At 37.5% G+C, this 21,664-nt stretch overlaps 1 protein-coding gene across 1 annotated transcript in view; it reads right to left on the minus strand.

Moving 5' to 3' along the window:
• The window catches only part of LOC124170309, a 60,540-nt gene extending 39,099 nt beyond the window's left edge, over positions 1–21,441 (minus strand). Inside the window, exons 1-3 of the mRNA XM_046549020.1 lie at positions 20,328–21,441; positions 13,080–13,205; positions 4,125–4,291 (exon numbers count right to left, since the gene is read on the minus strand). Coding sequence (XP_046404976.1) covers positions 4,125–4,291; positions 13,080–13,189 — 277 coding nt within the window. The 5' untranslated portion in view covers positions 13,190–13,205; positions 20,328–21,441. The remainder of the gene's footprint in view (positions 1–4,124; positions 4,292–13,079; positions 13,206–20,327) is intronic.
• Positions 21,442–21,664: the final 223 nt, after the last annotated feature.

Genomic DNA, 21,664 nt, shown 5'->3' on the forward strand with positions numbered 1-21,664 from the left:
ACAAAAAATATAAACAGTGTTACGATAGTCTTTATTAAGATGATCCTACCAATTTTCAAGGCCACTGGGCTCAAAATAAATTTGAATTAGGATAAGTACGGAGGCACATTTCTTAGATTTGCTTGGTCCTTCCAAGAACTATGCACTGAAATTGCAAGTTTGAGCTCCACATATTGAACGTGTACTCTATTTTGTCCTCAGGTATGAGGCAGATTTTACAAATATGAACTCGCCTTTGAAAGCTCGCAAAGTTGCTCAGCAAACTTCTGTTAAGTAGAGGATAGATAAGGCAGTAATGTAAGAAAGCAAGTTGGCTGAAACGGCAGGTGGCATCACTGAAGAAAGATATGCCTAGCGAAGGAAAAGCTCTTTAAGTGGTGGTGATGCTGGAGATTTTTTGCAGTTAAGGCAAAAACCTTGCATATCCTTAGTGAATTCAATCCATGCCAAAGTTTAGCCGTATAAAATGTATTTTCATGCTGCCATTTGCCAAATAATTAACTTATTTACGGAAAGTAAAAGAGAATGACGAACCTTGATAACTCAACGTTATGTAACGTTCCCATATCAATTAACTTATTTGCCCCATACAAATCAATATCTTGTTCATTACACTGTTGAAGTGCATAAAAGACTATCATATATAATATTGTTCTGCTTCTGCCTCGACATGAGAGCTTTTTAGCGATAATGAATGTACCTACACTACTTGGTAGATGACAGCGATTGTTTCTTCTTTATTTACCTTGAGCCGTTTCCCTATCAACCCGGCCGAAAATTATCGGTCGTATTATGTCAGTTTTGTAGGTGTTACGCATTTACGCACTTCAATACGCCCATAGAGTAGACACTTGGCATTGCGTCATCATATACGTCATGACCTAAGTTATCTCGGAGAACTACGTGACGAAATAAGCCCCCACCACTTATTAAGGGTTTACTTAGAAACGCATGTAGGAATCTCTTGTCAAGAAGGGACAGATAGGTAGGTTCGTCTGAGAATACGGCCTTACATATTCAAGAGCGGGGGACGCTGATGCATTTCGTTCCATTCATATATGTTGCTGCTTTTAGTGCTGAGTATTGGTCGATGTGTATAATACTTGCTTTGAAAATGCCTATTTGTTTTGTACGACTGTACTCAATTTTTGAGTGCTGAGAAACGATCTTTTTATGACGGTCTAGAGTTGCTCATGGCATTAACTTTGAGTTTGCTTGTTTATTATGTGCCACTGAAAAATTATTTTTTTAGTGCCGAGATACGCTCGTTTCAACTGCGATTCTCACATGCCTAATTCCATTTGTTTATAATGTTACTTTTATTGATGAGGATTAGGGGTGCTCAAGATATTTGCTTTGAAGCTGCCCGTGTATTGGCACCCACCTCCCTCCTTTATCCACCACTGGCTTATGCAACCTCTCTGCAGGACGATTGGAACTTACATCGATCAAACAGCTCGCGGATTAAAATTACGCGCAAAGTATCTCTAGAGATCTACGATTGAATTAAACAAGAGTACAGCTTGAATTATTATAAGACAATCTCTACAAAGAGAAAATTTCTTGTGAACAGAGTCGGAGATGTTGAGAAAATTGGACCTTGAAGTACCAAGGCATTCTTTCCGATTCTTCATATTTCCGCACGCTCTTTTATTTTATCTTGAGAGGGATAATTAATGACCAATGACCATCACCAGTAATTATGTTGCATCCATTAAAAGCCGATCCAAGCCCATCCGATGGAATTTTTTTCTGGATGTTTATTTTGTCATCAAAACCTCACTCCCTGATGAAATTGAATGGCAGCAGGTAAATACCATTAACTCAATGGAAATTGTAAAAACATTCTGCGTGTCATAATATGAAATATGGACCATGTACATTCTAATGAAAACGGGTACCAGGAGGGAAGGATTGAGGAAGTAGAAAGGTGTAGGAGGCGTTGTCGCAATGAGGGCCCTGCGACGTCTCCAGGGAAAATATAAGAATGGAAGGTAGTGCGTAGTAATAAACCCACGCTGACATAGGGACGATGATATTGAAACCATAATTTAATATCCGTACGAAATTGAAATATTTTTCTATAATGAGCATAATCCATCGATCACTTCGTTGGACCTTCAACTCTACGGTGTCACATATTGTCAATCCTAAGAGAGATCCACTCCTGCCAAACCTTGGCAGGATAAGGAACAGGATGGCAGTACTTGGTTAAAGGTTACTTGTTGATGCTTTCTTCTTCTTACTCATTTCAAAGCGTGCATTAGGTTAGATATTTTCTGCATCCAACACAAAACGTCTCCATTTGTTACGGTAGATATTTTGGAATAATGATCTACGATCATTTGCTTGGCGCAAAGAGGAGCCCTCATTTGTGCCGCGCAAGACGAGAAATGGAGAGGGATCAGGTTCCTTTTCATGTTTTATCTTCTGTGTTGAGAACATTTTCAAGTCGTGTAAATGTACTTCAGCTACTAACGACTCTAGTTTAACCCTTTAACCAAAGATGTGCCGATTTCAGCTCATACTTACAGAATCATTCCAACATACCATCAGCGTTCGTCCCCCTGTGGTAATACGGCAATATATCAGTGTAGGACAATACATTTCTATCAAAACCAGATGTCTTATATTTCATAAATATACTTCATGATATCGCCGTATTTATATCATTGAGTAAATGGCAGTTATATGACTAAGATCTAACTTTTATGCGTGACAGTATTAAATAATTTTTATTCTGCTGGAATTTCAAAAATGACTCCCATGACTTTTTATGACAAAAGGAGGAGAAACGTTGTTCAAAATGTGATTTTGCCACCTGAGGAAGCTTGTGAAAACTATAGCAATGAAGATTTGAAATAAGAGTCGCCTGATGACTCCAAGAGTTCTTCAGAAGGTTTTTCAAACCTTTACGAAATGCAATCTTCACTTGTGTTTGAATAATAATTCTTAATTTTCATTACATTTTGTCAAAAATAACTTGGTTTCTTGTTATTTATAACAACCATCTACGGAAATTCTTCAAATGTATCCCCATTGCTTTTATATTTTGCTGAAATGATAACAGCTTATAGTGCATCCAGTTTATAATTGGTGTTTGATTCCATTATGTAACACTCTCCAAATTTCTTTGACTAAAAGGCCTAATTCCATCAGACACGTTATTATGGATGCGTTCTTCTCTGCTTTTTGAAAAAATACCTTTTTTCCTGGCATATTATTTTTATGCTGCCGGCTACTGTTTGATTGTGATAGTGTTATTAATGATTTCCTCATCTCGCACTGGCATATATAATGGAAGGGAAAATTTGAACTAGAATTCTTCAATGCTTTGCTAACAAGGATAAGTATTGTAAATAGGCAGTTCATAATGACTTATTTCTTTAAGATATAACTGTTGTGAGGCAAGTTGCCTACCTTATAACAAAGCCTAACAGTGACGGGAATGCCCAATGTGCCTAATTCTGCATAAACCCTAATTTTAATCTGTTTGAGACAAAGTTATTAAAATGGTAGGGTGTGCTTCCCATGAGCTCCCTTCATTGACATTTTTTCTTCAAGTTAGTAAATTGTATTCCAGAAAAGGATGATAATTTTAACCAGAAAGCAGCCCACTTTTAAAAAGGAGAATAGTTTGGAAAAAAGACCTGTGGATGATCGATGCCGAGTTGAAAATTGCCAATATTATCTGGCATACTTTATTAATGTACCTCAGAATGGGTTTACCAACAACACACTGGTCGTGTTCCGATTCTGTTAATGAACAGTGTCTGCGATTGCCATTGTGACGTCAGTGCTTTGTTGACTGCCATGTTTTACCCTGGGTGACCAATTCGACCCTACTAACTTCCATCTCTTCGCCCATACCTCCGTCAGAGGCGTGTAATGAGAAATGACTCAATTGCAGCCGACCAATTATGCCCGCATACTCATACAGTCTTGTATCTCTCATTTACTGTTGGCAGAGGTTGAAGAAGCAGAAAAAGAAAATATTATTTAACCATTCCATTTCCATTTATAACTTCCCATTCTCCATTTTCAGGGTGTTTAGGCTTTCAGGAGAGTTTCTTTCTATTCCATCGACCAAAGCCAACCCTGATCATACACGCACATCCACTCACCCATCCACTCGCCGTTGAGAACTCGGATTGCGGCGATGACAAATTGGAGGAGAAGCTGCGGTGCCGACTCGTAGAGCGCCTCGTGAATCTTCCAAGGAAGCTGCTCCCGTTCGTTTTCCACCATCGCAGCGAAGGAATACGCGTTTATCAAGGGTATTTCATTCTGTCTGTGAAAGAGAAACAAGAATGAAAACTGTTATTCTGTAAAACATTCACATTCAGGGCTCATGCCCACCTTCAGCAATTTATTTTCCTCCAAGTCAAGTTCCTTGCTACCTGTCAAACCCGTCGAAAAATAAAACCTTTATCGGCCCTTTCATCCATTATTGTAACCCAAGAAATCCCTAAAAATAAATACAGAGTCGCTTGTAATAAAAATAACAACATCTTGGGAATATTATTAAACAATACAAAAGATGTAATTGAACCTAACTTAAAATCTGGTATCTATAAATTAGAGAGTAATAATTGTCATTCATGCTATATCGGCCAAACGGGACGAAACTTCAAGACAAGGATGAAAGACCACGAAGCATGCTGGAAGAAGAAGGATAACATGTCAGCTTTATCTGGAAACCTCTTGGAAATGCGGCGACAAAGAATTTTTGAACCAGAAATAGTCCATTTTACTGGGAAAGGGAGTAGGATGGTAGCCTTAGAAATTGGAAAGACAGCAACAGAAGAACACCTTGTTAACGACGTAATCTTTCCCAATCCATTCCCCTTATTACTCATCACTCTCCCAAATACCTACGCCTTTAGTATATAGTAGGGAAAAGGTAAAATATATTCCACATTTGAATACATACATTTTTCATATAAACGGCATAGCAGTTAGCATTTCATTAACATTTGAATACAACCATCAAAATTTCTGATACTTATTCAGCGTCCATAGCAAGGATACACGGGTATTTTATTTGTAGAGTTAGCCTTTTGTCAGTTATTACAAGGTGTTCATCCTTCAACGTTATATCAGATTCATTGATTATTTTTTTACGTAATGTGTTCGTGTTTACGTTCGTTTTTGTGTTTAACTTACGTGTTTCGTTTATACACATAAATCTCCATAGTGAATGGCGACTCTGACGCATGACGTCACAGCACCATCTACCTTAAATGTCTTTCACATTTTAATAAATATATATTTTTGCTATGAACGGCGAAGCTGTTAGTATTTTATTATCCTTCAAATACTTCCATCGAATTTTCTAGTACTCATTCAAGGTCCAAAGTAAGGGTAAAAGGTATCTTATTTGTAGAGTTAGCATTTTTTCAGTTGCTACAAAAAAGTTCCCCCTTTGTCGTTATATACGAATCAATGTTAATATTTTACGTATGAAACCCGTAAGCCTCAGAAAGTGTATGCCAGAGCTGGTGCTGACGTCACAGCATCATTTACCTTAAATGTCATCCACATTTCAATAGAAAAATGTATGCAGTAAACTATATGGCTATTAGCATTTTATTATCTCTCGGATGAAACATTTAAATTTTCTCAGACACTCGAGGGTGCAATGCCAGGGTCTATGCTATGTAAGGTATGCTGAATTAAGTTGGAGGCTCTTAACCAAATAGTGATTGAAAATTATCTATGAGAAATATAAAAATGAAAAACAATAGGAGGACGCACATTAAAATACATAGATTATAGTAAAAGATTGTGCTTACTTTTGCAATGAAAAACCATTGACTTTTGCAATAAATATGTAATTACTTATATAGATGTATCCTAATGATGATGCAGAATATGCTTAGATTTTTTCACAAAATTAGAAAAGAAAAAAGAATTTGCGGTAACATGAGAGCTTAGGGATCCATAAGAAACGACAGGAAACGGGTGGTCCCAGTCTGAACAAATTAGTGTGCTTCTTGACCAATACGTTATTTGTAGCAATACGTAAAAATCGCTTATGTGATAAATATGGTATTGATGCAATGCATGTGAATATATGTGATATAGGCACGATGGCTGGACTTTTTTGTGGTTTAATCAAGAAATTTGCCTTTTTGATGGTAGAATTCGTAAATTTAGTGACAAGCGATGCTGAAATGCTCTACCGGCACTTACTGCTTATTAACTGGGACTTAAAATAGACCATACAAGCTACACCACCGCCCCCGCCAGCCCCTTTTCGTATTCTTCCGCCTCAAAGGCGCAAAATCGGCGAGTACACCAATTGGAATAAAGAAGCGTTTCCCTCTCTTTACCTTTCCTCCTGATAATGTTTTTTTTCAAATTATGACCTTGACTACGATTATTAAAACGCTACCAAAGATCGTTAGAGATCTAATTCTAACGATAATGATATTTTGTGCTTTGTCTGGTATATCAGTAGGTGCTTGGTTCAATGGAAATATATAAATATGCAGGGTAGACAGGGGTAGGTTTCCACATGGGGTACATGTACGCGAGACATTTTTCCTAACCGAGTTAAAACTAAAGCGAGCCACAAGTCATAAAATAATAATGCTCTTCTTTAGGGACTATTCAAGAGATTTTTAGCGTCAATCAAGAACCTGTCTAGCGTTGCGTAAGCTTGTCCAAAGAACGGGCAAGTTATGACTCCCAACGTACATTGAATAAAGAAAATGTATTTATAGCAAACCATTTTAATACTTACTTTTGAATGCATTGTAGTTTTCTAGAGTGTACATTTTTACTTATTTCCTTACTTTCTTTTTTCCACCACAAAATTATTAAAACTATTCCGTATTTTTTCAAATAACAATGTTTCACCGCAATTTGTCGTCATCTTCTAATAATACATAATGAAAAAAGAAAAGAAAGACGCAAGAAATGCTATAAACTAATTAAAAGTGTTATAAAATTAAAATGAAAGTGCTACTTACACGTATATCCAGTTATAATTGATGCTTCTGGTTTGTTTTGAGGTTTGGTCAATAGGTTTTTAACATCTTTTCCGACTTTTCCATGCGTATTTGTCGCATTCAGATACATCCCACGTCATAAGTATAAGCACCCGAGTTTGAAGCAATATTGTGAGGTAATGGCTCGTCTACTTTTATTTTTTGTTCAATAATAATCCTCATCTAATATAAAAGAGACTTGTATTTCCACAGTTAAAGGCACAACTGGATATATTGTTACGGAGACATGGCCCCTATGATACCCCTTCCCCCAAATTCTATCAATTGGAAAAGTTGCAGAACTACGAAAGGAAAGGAAATAGAAAAATGTCAACTACAAAACCAAAGATAAATAAGAAATTTCCTCTACCGTTTTCATTCGATATTTCGTGGAAACGGGTGGAATAAAATGTTATTTATCATTGTTGTAAACGTTGATATTCAACTTCATGTTGATTATCAATGAAATACACGGAAGTTTACGGGTTGAGAAAATGATCACTTTAATTCATTGCTATAATAATCAATGGAATGATTAATGAGATCACTATATGCTTCTTCCAAAAATAATACAGATACTGGAAGAAAAAATCGGAGTTCTTTAATCTCATTTTTCATTATGATGTTAATTTATCCTCATTCCTTGGCTTTGGAAGGATGGAAATCACAACCACTACAAAAACCGGCACTGCTTACACGATCACTACTTCATACCCTCACTAACACTGCAAGCTCCTCCGACTCATTTGAAAGGGTTTATTTTCTTTTTTGTTATGAAATATATGATTATGTATCTGATTTATAAAAATCTGATATTTCATCTATCCCATTATTCTGGCAGCGATTATTATGGAGAAGATTCCAAGATGCATTCGAGAAGTTCACCTTCCTCAAGAAGTAAGAGGTGAAGAAGGGGGTGAAGTATCGGATGGAGAAGATTTCTACCCGATACGGGAAGGGTTTTGACCCTAATTAATTGTGATGGGGGAGAGAAAATTATACTGTCATCGAATGTTCATGATGCCTGAATGGGGAAAATCTTCATACAATTTAAATGGGGATGAAAAATTTTATGTACGCAAATTCATAAAAAAACATTACATTTGGACTAAAAATGTACTATTTCTTTTTTAATGTATTTACGCCGATCAATGACCATGAATTAGGTTAGAAATTGCATTAAGAGATTGGATACGAATTTTCGATTTAAAAAATAACAGAAAAAATTCAACACAAATTTGGAATATTAGAATATAGTATTAATGTTAGAGAACATAAATGCTAACACAAGGAATGGTCTCGTTTATTACATTGTACGATGTACATTTTCTGTAATAGACGTCGAAGCGATATATCGTCACAAAGGGGTACCGTTAGACCCTGGCATTGCCCCCTCGAGTGTCTGAGGAAATTTAAATGTTTCATCCGAGAGATAATAAAATGCTAACAGCCATATAGTTTAATGCATACATTTTTCTATTGAAATGTGGATGATATTTAAGTTAAATGATGCTGCGTCGTCATGTACTAGTTTTGTGATGCCCTTTTTGAGGCCTACGGGTTGAACACGTAAAAAATAATCAGTGATTCGTATATTACAACAAAGGGGGAACTTTTTTGTAGCAACTGACAAAATGCTAACTCTACAAATAAGATACCCTTTTACCCTTACTATGGATCCTTAATGAATATTAGAAAATTTGATGGTAGTATTCGAAGGATAATAAAATATTAACAGCTTCGCCGTTCATAGCAAAAATGTATTTATTCAAACGTGGAAGATATTTAAGGTAGATGATTCTGTGACGTCATGCGCAAGAGTAGTCATTACGGTACTGCTCTTGACTAACTTTGTTTCTCCCCCTTCTCCTCCAGGAATTACCAACCCCACTCCATCAACAAAAATAGTGTGCATCAACCTGTCCCCAACATGTATTTCATGTACTCTTTACTTGATAATGGTGTAATAGCTGAAAACGGTCAGTAAATAGAAATTTGATATTTTTAGAAGGTACGAAGTGTCTACAATTGATTGTATGGAGCCCTTACACCACGTACAACCATCTTGTTTCCATTTAATTCGGCATGGAGTAGAACTAATTTACTTTCGAGTCAAAAGCTAAGCAAACGTTTCAATCGACCAGTACTCCTTTTGTCACTGATTGACAATAGTATCCTGTAAGAAATTCTGCAACACCTTCATCCTACATGACAGTCTAAAGGCCAGGTTTTAGAAAATGATAACAATAAGTTTTCGGTAGGGAACTTTTCCCGGAGACAGCAGCAGCTCTACGTCAATGGTGGCGCTAAAACAAAGCGTCAGTACTCGCGGAAAATAGTGAAGCGAGTGGGAAAATTTCCATGAAGTGATTTGATTCGTTTTTGAACAAACTGGAAATTTAAGGTGAAACTTAGTGACACGCAAGCAATCGAATTATTAGCTAAGATCGTTTTTCGAACTCATTGTTAAGTGGGTATCCACGGAATTTTGAAATAGCAAAGGTATGAGAGAGATTTAACGTGAATTAGTTTTTTTCAATCCACTGTGTACAGGGAAACAATCTATTAGATCTTTTAAGCCTCTTAACCCATTAATCTCCAGCGTTGCGTAAACGCAACATTATTGAATTGAAATTATTATAAAAAAACTTTGCTTCAGGATAATTTTTTCTCAGGGTTTCTGAATTCCTGAAATACCATTCGCTCTTTTTCTGTTATTTTTGGAAAAATATTCATTAAAATAATAATTTTTATTTTACTTCGAAATTTGCCTATTTCGAAGCGCTGAAGTACTACAAATTGTAAATATTTTTTTACAAAGATTTATTGGGAGATCTTGCTAGAGGTAATGTTTTCTCTTAGTTCTAATCTTCTTTATTCATCATGTTTATTTTTGTCACGAACTTTCATCCCTACTGGTATAAAAATGGTTGTTGTAAATAATGTTGCGTTTACGCAACGATGGGAATTCTCTGGTAGACCAGAGGGCTTGTCTCAAAGCATAACGAAAATCGTCAATATGGCTTTTAATCGACAACGTAGTCTTTTGGAGGCAGTTTAGATGCATTTGTGGCATTCACAGGTTGTGAGTTTGCATAGTAAAGGGTGAATGGTATCTTGAATTCCAACATGGCCATCGGTACGAATTTTACATCGAACACTCTGGTACTTCGTGGAGTCAAACTGTTGCGCACACACGTGGAACCGATACTGGGCAATGTCATTCCCATGTCGTTGAGTGAAAGGATTACTTCGTTGACGTTAAATTCAGCTTCAGATGCATTCATTTTCAGAGATGGTAGAATGAGAGGATGAGAAACCTATTAGTTGAAGCAGGATTGTGATGGAAGGTGGAGCGTTCCTCTAGTCGCTCATTGGAATTTTCTCCGTGCAATCCTGAGTTACCTATTTTTTCTTCTATCGCTTAGGTGATGTAAGGCTAATAATCTAGCTTCAGTTGGGTTCGTATCAGTGAAATTGTCCTCTGAAATGCATCTTTAATTCTCATTCAGTAATTATATCAATCATACCGCAGTAATTTTTGCTCGGCTTTTTGCTCAATAATTTGTTCAGGGGTTTCCTTCAGATTTAAAATTGAAGAAAATTTTATTCGTTATTTCTATGCCTCAGGCGTATACTTTATAAGAAGCGTCAAGAAGGTAACTGAAGAATATAAATTGACAGGAGAGGCGATTTATAATATTTTCTTAACTTTGGAACTACAATGGGGATTACATCTTCTCAGTATTTCGAATATTGCAGGAGGTGCTGCAAGGTAAATCATATTTTACTCGAGCAGTATCAAAAGAAAAATCGTCCAGTAAACGCGCACGCCCAGGTAAAAGATGCAGAGAACAAACAGCGGTTCATCTAAATGTGAAAAAATAGAATCTACCTCCGTAGGAGTCCCGAATTTCTGTGTGAAAAAGGGAATAGAAACACTTATTACTCAGTATGGAGGCCACTCACCAATTAAGCTCCGTCACTTATTTCTCAGTGGAAAATTAATTGAATTAATTTTGAGCTACTCAATAATTACGCTGAGGAGATAAATACCATACATTTACTCAGAGTGAGGCAGATATAAAAAAATGATTGGAATGGAAATGTTGTCGGGGTATCATGTATTACCACGCACTAAGTTGTACTGGACAAGCCAAGAGGAGATGTCTGTCGCAATTGTGAGGCAATTTATGACGAGGATTTGGTTTGATGAATTAAATAAATATCGACAGCTCTCCGATAATTCTCAACTACACAAAGTGATACATTTTTGAAAGTTGGACTTTTTCTCAATAGACTTAACCAAAATTCCATTCAGTTAGGAATTTTCCCAACAAATGGTTTCATATTTCAGGTAGCACGCAGCTAAAATGTTCATTCGTGGGGAACAATTTAGAGTAGGTTATACATTGTGGTGTCTGACCTCATCTACAGGCTATCTCAATCAATTTTTGCCATATGGTGAGGCGGAACTTGAAAGTGAAATGCCTAGGATTTGTAACTTCACTAGAAGAAAGGGTTGTAATAAATTGGCTGAATTTTTTTGTTAGTCTCCGAAAATTCTTGCCAAGTATTTTGATAATTTCTTCATCAGTTACAATCTATTAGTAACTCTTAAGTGATAATTGTTATTTTTCAACGGGAAAAGCAAGAGGAAATCGAACGGAAAACTGCGCACTCATGTCTTCGAGAGATTTGACAAAAAAACCTAACGGGGATTTCTACTATTCGTTTGACAGGTCAAAAAATATTCTCTCAGTGCGATGGCAGGATAACTCTGTCATCGCTGTTGCTCTAAATTATGGGAATATGGTACCCATAGTAAGGACGAAAAGATATTCCCGAAGATTCCCGTAGAAAATCGAAATATCATCAACGATTACAATCAGGGAATGGGAGGGGTAGATTTTCTCGATAATTATGTTGTACGAGTATGTTACCGTATCCACTTTATGAGCAAAAAATGGAGGTGGCCTCTATTCCAAAAAGGGGTTGACAGTGCAGTGGTGAATCCGTGGTGATTTTACGCCTAAGTCACGGGCAAAGCAATTCCTCAGTTAGAATTTCGGTCCGAGATCGTAAAACTTTACTGAGAATAGAAATCGTTTCCAATACAATGGCTGATGACATTTGGCATAAAAATCGATGTCCACATGCGGGACACCTTAGGAAAAATAACATGTATGTGGGGTTAACCGCAGCATGCCCGTGAAGGGAGAATACGGCATTTCATCCGCAGGCTATATATAATTCCCGGGGAAGATGTCAAATTTGCAAATCAAGGATAATTATGTTGTTCAAAGCGCTACGTTTAAATCCGAGCAGCATATTATTGAACATTACATCAGAAAAAACGACTAAAAATAAAATATGCAACCTAAGTTTTCAAAATTTTTTTTTGCTTTTATTTTCCGAAGTTTTCCCAGCGTTGCGTAAACGCAACATTATGCAAATCATATATTATGCTGAATATATTAATTTTGTCCGAAAATTAATCTTAATTAGGCCATAATTAACCGTAAAATACGAAATAACCGGAGTTAAAAGCCCTTTGTGCAGTCTGGGGAATAATGGGTTAATTATTCGAACAACACGTCAGTTTTCTTTAGCAGGGACAAACCCATAGTCATTTATTTATACTTATGAGCAAAATGGTTCTATTACCAAAATTAACATAAGTTCGAATGCAACATCTTTATAGGCTTAACTTGATGTGACATAAATTATGACACACTAACTTTAAATACTAATTTAAAATTTTGTATTTAATCAATGCTTTTGACATCTCCGCCAATAAGTTCCAGTGTGGACTCATGAGAATGGAGCATTTTTATAATAATTAGTTTGACAGTCGGACCCCTGGATTTCATTTCATTTTATAAAACCATAGGCTATATAGTTCAAATTTTCTCAAAATCAGATTAAATTTTGCAATACCATAAGGTTATGGAAGATAAAGCTATCCTAGATAAATTAATAAAAATAATTATTCAATAGCCTATTGAATAACCACATTAAATAGCGAAATATATTTCCATTATTAAAATTAACATGAAGTATGCCAAAGACTACGGTATTTACCTTAGCTTCTCCGCCAATTCCTTGTAATGACCTCCACGTAATCCATTCAGTTCTTTGTAGAATACGTGAAGGTCATGGTCAAATTTTCTCCTCGAATTGATGGAAAACATCACGCTCCTCAATCCTCTGAATGCAAAAGAAAAATATGTAAGTACACTTACAACCAATTTATCATAAGATGCAACAGTAGGTCTGAGTGCCTGCCACTAGCTTTTATTTAAATTAATTCTATTCTATACAGGACCAAAATATCTTCTATAAATAGGCAAAAAAGATGCTACACGATTAAAAAATATGCAATTAAATAGTTAGAGGTGGCTGACGCATTCCATCTTCCATTCCTCTTCCATTTAACCGCAGGGCCCATAACTTTTACTCCCCCAGCCTCCATTGTTCTCCCTCTCCACCCTCCTTTTTCCTCTAATCTGTCTTTTCCTCTACTCGCTTTTATAACGACGTTTTCTGCAATAGAAAATTTTCAAGAAAAAATAGCTGATTACGATACAAATTGTATTAAGCAGATTTAAATATTTCCCATTATATTACTTACTTATTAAAATATAACGGTTAAAAATTGTATTTTGAAAAATACGCCAAAATGACCGGCAGCGATCTCATTTACCATGTGAACTACAGGCGTCGATTATATCTACTGATAATAAATACAATTTTTAATAGACCCTCATCTGAGCTGTTAAACTGAATCGTAATTTAAAAAACTATTTGCTTAGGGGTGCGACTTATATGGAAGTTCACATGGTAAGTATTGCATAATTTTGTTCATGGATATTGCATTAATCTTCTGTCGAGAATATATGTGTTGGGAAACTGAATTAATATAAGGACTTCTCCTTTGTTTTCAAGCTAGTATACAATAAGGCGAATACTCGTGTTATATTTTAATAAATGAAGGTTTTGTAGAAAGTAGGGAATTATTTGCGGAAAAGAATTTCGACTTAAAGTTTGTATATGTATGTATTGTAGGCCGGCCCTTATTTTTCAGAATTGCGAAAAGTTATGTTTTCTTAGTCTCAAAATGATCAAAATGAGGTTTATATTCACATGTTAAAATTTAGTTACCTTAAAATAACGGAAACCCGTGTCCCAAGGGCCCTAAATACTGAGGACCCTCAATTGAGATTTTTTATCAGAATTACAGAAAAGGTGCTCTTTCTACGTAAAACATAAAAGTAAAGTCCCATTGGTCCGATTTTCTGTTTGTTTTGACCTATCTCTAAGCGTTTAGGAGATATCGTCCGTCATAATCCACCCCCCAGGGCGCCACTCCGCACCGCAGGCCCGTGTCCGTGAACTAACTGTCCCATACGAGGCAGTTAGTTCACGGACAGTGGATAGATAGTTCTAGTGTATGTATAGTGTGCTAAGGATAGAAAGTGCTAAGTTTTTTAGGATGTAAGGAGAAATGTGGTGAAATAACTAGTGTATCATGAATACAGGCGACGTTTGTTTTAAAAATAGGCCAACAAGGAAAGGCATGAAATCAAGACTAAATCCAGGCATTGAACTGGTTGGAAAAGAAAGTAAAGAAAAACTTGGCTGAAAGTTACCTACAATGAGAATAGTACTATGTGTTTTCTCCATCACCTGATGGGTTCGAAATGCATGACACTCAGTGCGAGAAAAACTGTTAGAAATTCGTTTCATCCATGGTGCAAAACGAGAATTCCTGTTTTCACGGAACTAAGGCGATTGATAAGTTGGAAAAATTACTCATAAAATGGATGAACGTGCGAACTAAATTGAGGGTCCTCAGTACTTAGGGCCCATGGGGCACGGGTTGCCGTTACTTTAAAGTACCAAATTTTAACATGTGAATATAAACCTTATTTGGATCATTTTGAGACTAGGAAAACGTAACTTTTCGCAATTCTGAAAAATAAGGGCCAGCCTAATGTACAGTCAACTTGAACAACTGATCAAATATGTGGTATTTTTAGTTTCCATTTATAGTTACAATATTTTTTGGCGAGAAACTGAGTCAGTGAGTATACAAAGATTAGAAAAATTCGGGAATGAACTTGAAACGCTACCCTGAGGCTGTTTTCGTCGAACCTAAAATATAACAATAAAATTATAGGTAGTAAATCCTAGGAATGTGTGTAGCACTATTTGATCTCAAGTCGAGTTGAAAACTACTCGCGAGTATCGTAATCGAGTATGGTAAATTCTAGACCAGGCAATGCAACAATGCATGCTCTAATTTATTCTCATTTTTCTGATCCCATCATGAGTTTTTTATTCTAAATGCTTAGCTTTATGCAGAACGAAAAGGATAATGAGGAACTTTAAGGGTAATTGTGCCAGAATTAGGAGATAAATGAATTTAAATTTGTCTTAAAGAGTTCCATAGGCAATATTGAAATGATTTAACCTTTAGAAATTTATCATGTAATCTTTGACCCTTTCAATTTCACGCGGGAAAACAATTTTTCTATTTGATCAGGTAGCAGGTTTTGACGTCTCCATATTTTTGCCTGCTAAAAATAGCCTTTCATGGCAAATTTCTGCCGGCAGTAAAGGCAAGTAAAATTCAAGGCAAGGCAGTTTCTGCACTAGTACTTACTTTCTATCCATAATTGCAAGATTCGGGAACATTGGGAATATATATATCAAAAATTATACCAATGATTGTTATGGGTCTTGAATCTTCATGGAATTTAAGTGGACGAGGTGAACGAACTGTAGAACTTAGTTTTAGCTTTGTAAGGCTAAAATATATACATTTTTCACGTCGTCAAATCAACCTTAGTAACTCTTTTTTGAATTTGTAGAAATAAATTCTCAACAAATAAATAAAAAGAAATTGGCATCCAACGTACGCAGTAATCAAAGGATTGTGAATTAAAGCACCGGGAAAAACTGTCATTGTCCGCCGCAACATTAAAGGTACATATTTCTCTTTATTTCAGAAATCTCAACAATTTATTACGTATTCTCTTGGCGTTTGAGTAAAGAGAAATGAGTAGGCTACAAAGGTTTCGCAAAGAAAAGTATGAGCGATGCAGTGGTCCACTCCGATTACTCCGAATACTCCGCTGGGAAGGAAGACTATTGACTTGTGACTTTAAACACCGGAAAAAAAACTGGCATTGTCCGCTGCAATACGCCGTTGGAATACTCATGAATATATAAATATGTATATACACTTCGAAATGTTCCTCGGCGAGGTAAATATCATAAAAAACCCTAGGGTGGGCAGTATCAGAACACACAATAAAGAATAGAAACTAACACTCACTAAATAACTAAATTTTCGGTGGCATTACCACCTTCCTCGGAGTTAGGTTAAAGACTGTAGGTAGAGGGTAAAGGATAGCTGAGGGAAGGGGAAATAGAGGGGAGGTAGGGTCCAAAGAGGGGGGGAAAAGAAGTGGGTTGAGGCAATTAAGGGATTAGCGGTGGATGTTTAAGCCGGGAGGAAGAAATGCTTTGAATAGCCAAATGTAGCTTAATTCAATAGAATTAAGTTTGAGTGGGTGGTCAGTGGGGGGAAGGGAGGCTAAAACTGAAACATTGTAGCAATCATTGAATTGACGCTGATGAGTGGCCGCATGTTTCGCCACTGGGAAGGATGCAAAGTCAGAGGAAGAGCATGATGCTCTGTGGTTATTAATTCTAAGATTAAGGGGAGTTGAGGATTTGCCTATATAAAAGGAGGGACAGTGCTTGCATTGAATAAGGTAAACTACATTTTTTGAGGTACAGGAGGCCGCAGGAGGTGGTGGTAGGTAGGAGACGAGATGACTGGGGATAGAAGGAGGGGTAAAAATAGGGCAGGTCTTACATCTAGGACGACCGCAGGGCGAAGGTGTGCTAATGGGAGTATTGGGTGACTTCTGTAAGGGGTTAGTAGAACGGAATAAATTTAAAAGGTTTGCAGGTCGTCTGAATGTGATAGTAGGGGGTTTGGCGAAAAGATTGGCCGTCGACTTATTGTTTTTAAGAATAGGGAAGAGGTCTTTAAGAATAGATTGCAGGGATTGTATTCCAGGAAAGTAAGTGGTGCAGAGGGAAAGGTCTCGTGGTTTGTTACTATTGCACGGTTCTGGGGGGCATTTGTGTTTGAGAATTTTTTTACGTAGGAGGGACTCTGGGTAGCCTCTCTGGAGGAGGGAACGGTGAAGGTTGTGCAGAAAATTATTTAAGGCATCAGGATTATTACAGATACGGTGGCCTCGAATGGAAAGGGAATAGGGAAGGGAGCGTTTAGTATGGGAAGGATGACAACTGCTGAAATGAAGGTACTGCTGCTTATTCGTGGGTTTTACATGGACAGAGGTGAGAAATTTGTTGTTGACAAGAGAGATATTGACATCAAGGAAGGTAATCTGGGAATTAGAAATGGTTGAGGTGAAAGAAAGAGAGGATGAGGAATTGAGAGTAGCAATAAACTTTTCGAGGGAATCATTACCATGTGGCCATAGGAGGAATATGTCATCAATAAATCTGAGCCAAAGGAGGGGTTTCAATGGATATTGGGAAAGGAAAATTTGTTCAAAGTGGCCTAGGTAGAGGTTTGCGTAGGAGGGACTGAATCTACTACCCATTGAGCAACCTTTGATCTGTAAATAATGTTTGTTATTAAATGAGAACGAATTGTGCGTTAGGACGATATTAGTTAGGTCTAAGAGGAAGTCGGTGCTAGGGGTATGAGGAGTTGGGCGTTGGGAAAGGAAGTGGCGGAGGGAGGAAAGACCTTCAGAATGAGGAATTGATGTGTAGAGAGAAGTGACATCTATGGTGGCCATGGTAATTTGGGTGTCAGGAGGAATTTGGGTGGATTGGAGACGGTCTAGGAAGTTATATGTGTCTTTGATATGGGATGGTAGAGACAAGACTAGTGGCTGGAGGTAATAGTCAATGAAAGCGGATATTCTTTCCGTGGGTGAGTTGCAAGATGAGACAATAGGACGGCCAGGGTGATTGGGTTTATGTATTTTTGGCAAAATGTAAAAATGTGGAGTATGTGGGTTTGGGGGGGAAAGGATGGAGATGTCAGACGAAGAGAGGCCTTCCGGTGGGGCATGTTCCTTGAGAAAAGACTTGATATTTTCCTGGAAGGTGGGGTTAGGGTCATGAGGCATGAGTGTGTATGAGGAGGTATCAGTCAGTTGTCTTTCAGCTTCCTTAATGTAATCAGAGGTGTTCAGGAGAACTACTGTGGATCCTTTGTCAGCTGAGGTTATGACTATATCAGGATTGTGGATGAGTTTTCGGAGGGCAATGTTCTCCGATTGAGAAAGGTTGGGTTTGGGCTGAAGAGATTTTAGGAAAGAATGGTTGCAGACTTTTGAAAGCAGCAGATCTATAAAAATTTCAATTGGGTGGCCGGTTGGGAGAGGTTTAGGTTCATGGGTCGAGGGTGGTCGAAACCTGGAAAGGGCACTATGGGGAGGAATTGGAGTATTAAGTTCTTTCTGTGTATCCCAAAAGGCTTTCCACCTTAGATTTCTGCAAAATTGCATAATATCCGTGACTAAGGGGACATGGCGCACTTTAGGGGTGGGAGAGAAGGAAAGGCCTTTGCTGAGGAGGGAAAGTTCTTCTTTGTTTAAGGAGGCAGAAGATAGATTGATCACTGGGATGTTTTCATTTTGACGCTCAAGCTCATGGCTTTGGGAGGGGGGGCGTCGAAATTGTTCTCTCTCTGGCAGTCGTCTCGGTGGAGACCAAAGTTGCTGTGGAGGTGGCGGAGGAAGATTAAATAGGGTGGCTAAATCAGGTCTGTAGAGATGTAGAGGAGGTGGGGAGGGAATGACCAAAGCTTTATTGAAAGGTAAAGACAACCCGACTTGAAAATGAGATGCACAAAGGGAGGAGAGCTTTCTTAGGGATTTAGTTCGGCGGAGTTCCAATGAACGGCGGGATGCATGGAGTATTTCATTTATATTATTGAGTAGATGTGGTGCTGTCACAGAAATATTATTAATTAAATTTTTGATAGAATTGTGGAGTGTTTTAGTTAACACATCATATTGATCACGAATAAAACAACAAAGAAGAAATGATTGTTGGAACGAAAAAGCATGAAGGAATGGCCGTAGGTGTGGAGGGAGGCCAGAGAGAGGGTATTTCACATGAAGTCCATTGGGGAAAATACCTAATGCAATGCATGATGATAGAAATTCTGTATGGCAGGTATACTGAGCAAGCTTAAAAGATAATTTACGAATCTGGCGAACATATGAGGCCACTGCATCAACGTCATTCATGATTGGGATTACTAGGAGAGCAAACTGTATGAAATCTAAGTACGAAGAAATAAAACGGAAGGAGGAAAGGAAATAAGGTACAGTGGTAGTAGGAGAGATAGGGAAGTGAGAAAGGTGGTGTCCACTCACGGCCCAGGATGACTCCGTAGCTCCAGGAGTGGCTCAGCAACAGATGAAGGCACAAGTAGATTGCGATGCAACAATACACACTTCGAAATGTTCCTCGGCGAGGTAAATATCATAAAAAACCCTAGGGTGGGCAGTATCAGAACACACAATAAAGAATAGAAACTAACACTCACTAAATAACTAAATTTTCGGTGGCATTACCACCTTCCTCGGAGTTAGGTTAAAGACTGTAGGTAGAGGGTAAAGGATAGCTGAGGGAAGGGGAAATAGAGGGGAGGTAGGGTCCAAAGAGGGGGGGAAAAGAAGTGGGTAGAGATTGCTACAATGATTGCTACAATGTTTCAGTTTTAGCCTCCCTTCCCCCCACTGACCACCCACTCAAACTTAATTCTATTGAATTAAGCTACATTTGGCTATTCAAAGCATTTCTTCCTCCCGGCTTAAACATCCACCGCTAATCCCTTAATTGCCTCAACCCACTTCTTTTCCCCCCCTCTTTGGACCCTACCTCCCCTCTATTTCCCCTTCCCTCAGCTATCCTTTACCCTCTACCTACAGTCTTTAACCTAACTCCGAGGAAGGTGGTAATGCCACCGAAAATTTAGTTATTTAGTGAGTGTTAGTTTCTATTCTTTATTGTGTGTTCTGATACTGCCCACCCTAGGGTTTTTTATGATAAATATGTATATAGATTTTTGTATCTAATTTTGATGCAACACACGCGCACCGTCTCCCACATGGGTCATTGGAACCTGCCTTTTACATTGCGAACGCATTGCACACTTCCAAACTCGCCCAAATCCATGGAATTTAGTCAAATGGTGTTAATGACTAAATTAACACACAGTAGAAGAATCATTATGTAAAAAAAGGATTGTATTCTTACCGAGGTAGCAATTTCAATGAGTCCAGGCTGAACACATCCCTCCAGGTTTTGATGACACGACGCCGAATACTGAAAGGAGTAGGAAGTTTCTTGAACCACAATCAAGACCAATTGATCCAACATTAATGGAAAAAGAGTAGAAGTCATCTAGAAAAAGGAGTATCTTAGGCAAAAACAAAGAATTCATGAATAAAATGGTAATAAACCCAAGAACAAGCAACTACGTTATGTGTCCTTTGATTGGTTTTCGTAGTAGTAGTAAAAACATACATTCCTAAATTTGTTAAATTCAAATTAAATTACTTACACTCACACATACGGCGTTTTAATTCCAATCCTTGTATGAACACATGACGGAAGAGCACACAACACACACAACCACAGGCGCATAAAGACTAAAAATCATGGTAGGGGTTAGAGGGGATGTTAGGGGGGCGATTATTAATAAAATTTTCACACGTATTTATTATTTACTGACGTTTAATGCTATATCCATGATCAACATAATACAACGTTCATCATTTTAAATATGCATAAATTACAAAATTTGACACACTGAAATATTTTCATAAAAGAAATTATCTAAGGTCTGGGGGAGGGTTCCATCGCTAAAATCATCTTGAAAGTATCCCGCCCTACCTGCGCCACTGGTAAACTCAGTAATACAAAACCTAGAATGAATGGCACCAAACTCGGCTGGTCGACTGGTAGTGAGTATTATACGCAGTCGAACTTGTAGGTGGTGCATAACAGTTACGCTACCAAAACGCATAGATTTACTATGACTTCGGCTGGGGATTATGCACAGAAAACTCCCTTTGCTTTTGCTCATGAGAGTAAGTAAAAGATGGCACTGGAACACCTCACCACTCACCAACATTAGCAATGGCAAAGGAAAGAAAAAAGCGAAAATGTTTTTGCGACTTGGACATAAAATAATTGAAACTAGGATTCTGTGTAAAAAATGTTAAAATATGGGACGCTTTTTTATGCTGAAAAGATTTCCACTCAGAAAAAAATAACTTTCTCAGAACGTCATGGAAATAATTGTAAACAGTAGGCTTTTTTATAATGAAAAGTAGAACTCATTACACTGTTCTGCAAAAAAAAGTTCAAAAAATGCTTTGCTACAATTTCCAGTGTTTCTGGCTAATTTTGGGTCGCTAAATTCGAAATTGACCTCCGTTTTTTTCTATCGTCCATTTTCACGCAACCCCTAAATTGGGGAAAATAACCGCTATCTAAACTTATCGCTTTTCAAGGAACTTTTAATTCTGTTATCTGCTTCTGATTGAAAAAAACTAACGTTTTAAAGGAATTAGGCTCAAGAGAGAGAC

The sequence above is a fragment of the Ischnura elegans genome, chromosome 13 (genome assembly GCF_921293095.1).
Source record: "Ischnura elegans chromosome 13, ioIscEleg1.1, whole genome shotgun sequence".
Taxonomy (NCBI): domain Eukaryota; kingdom Metazoa; phylum Arthropoda; class Insecta; order Odonata; family Coenagrionidae; genus Ischnura; species Ischnura elegans.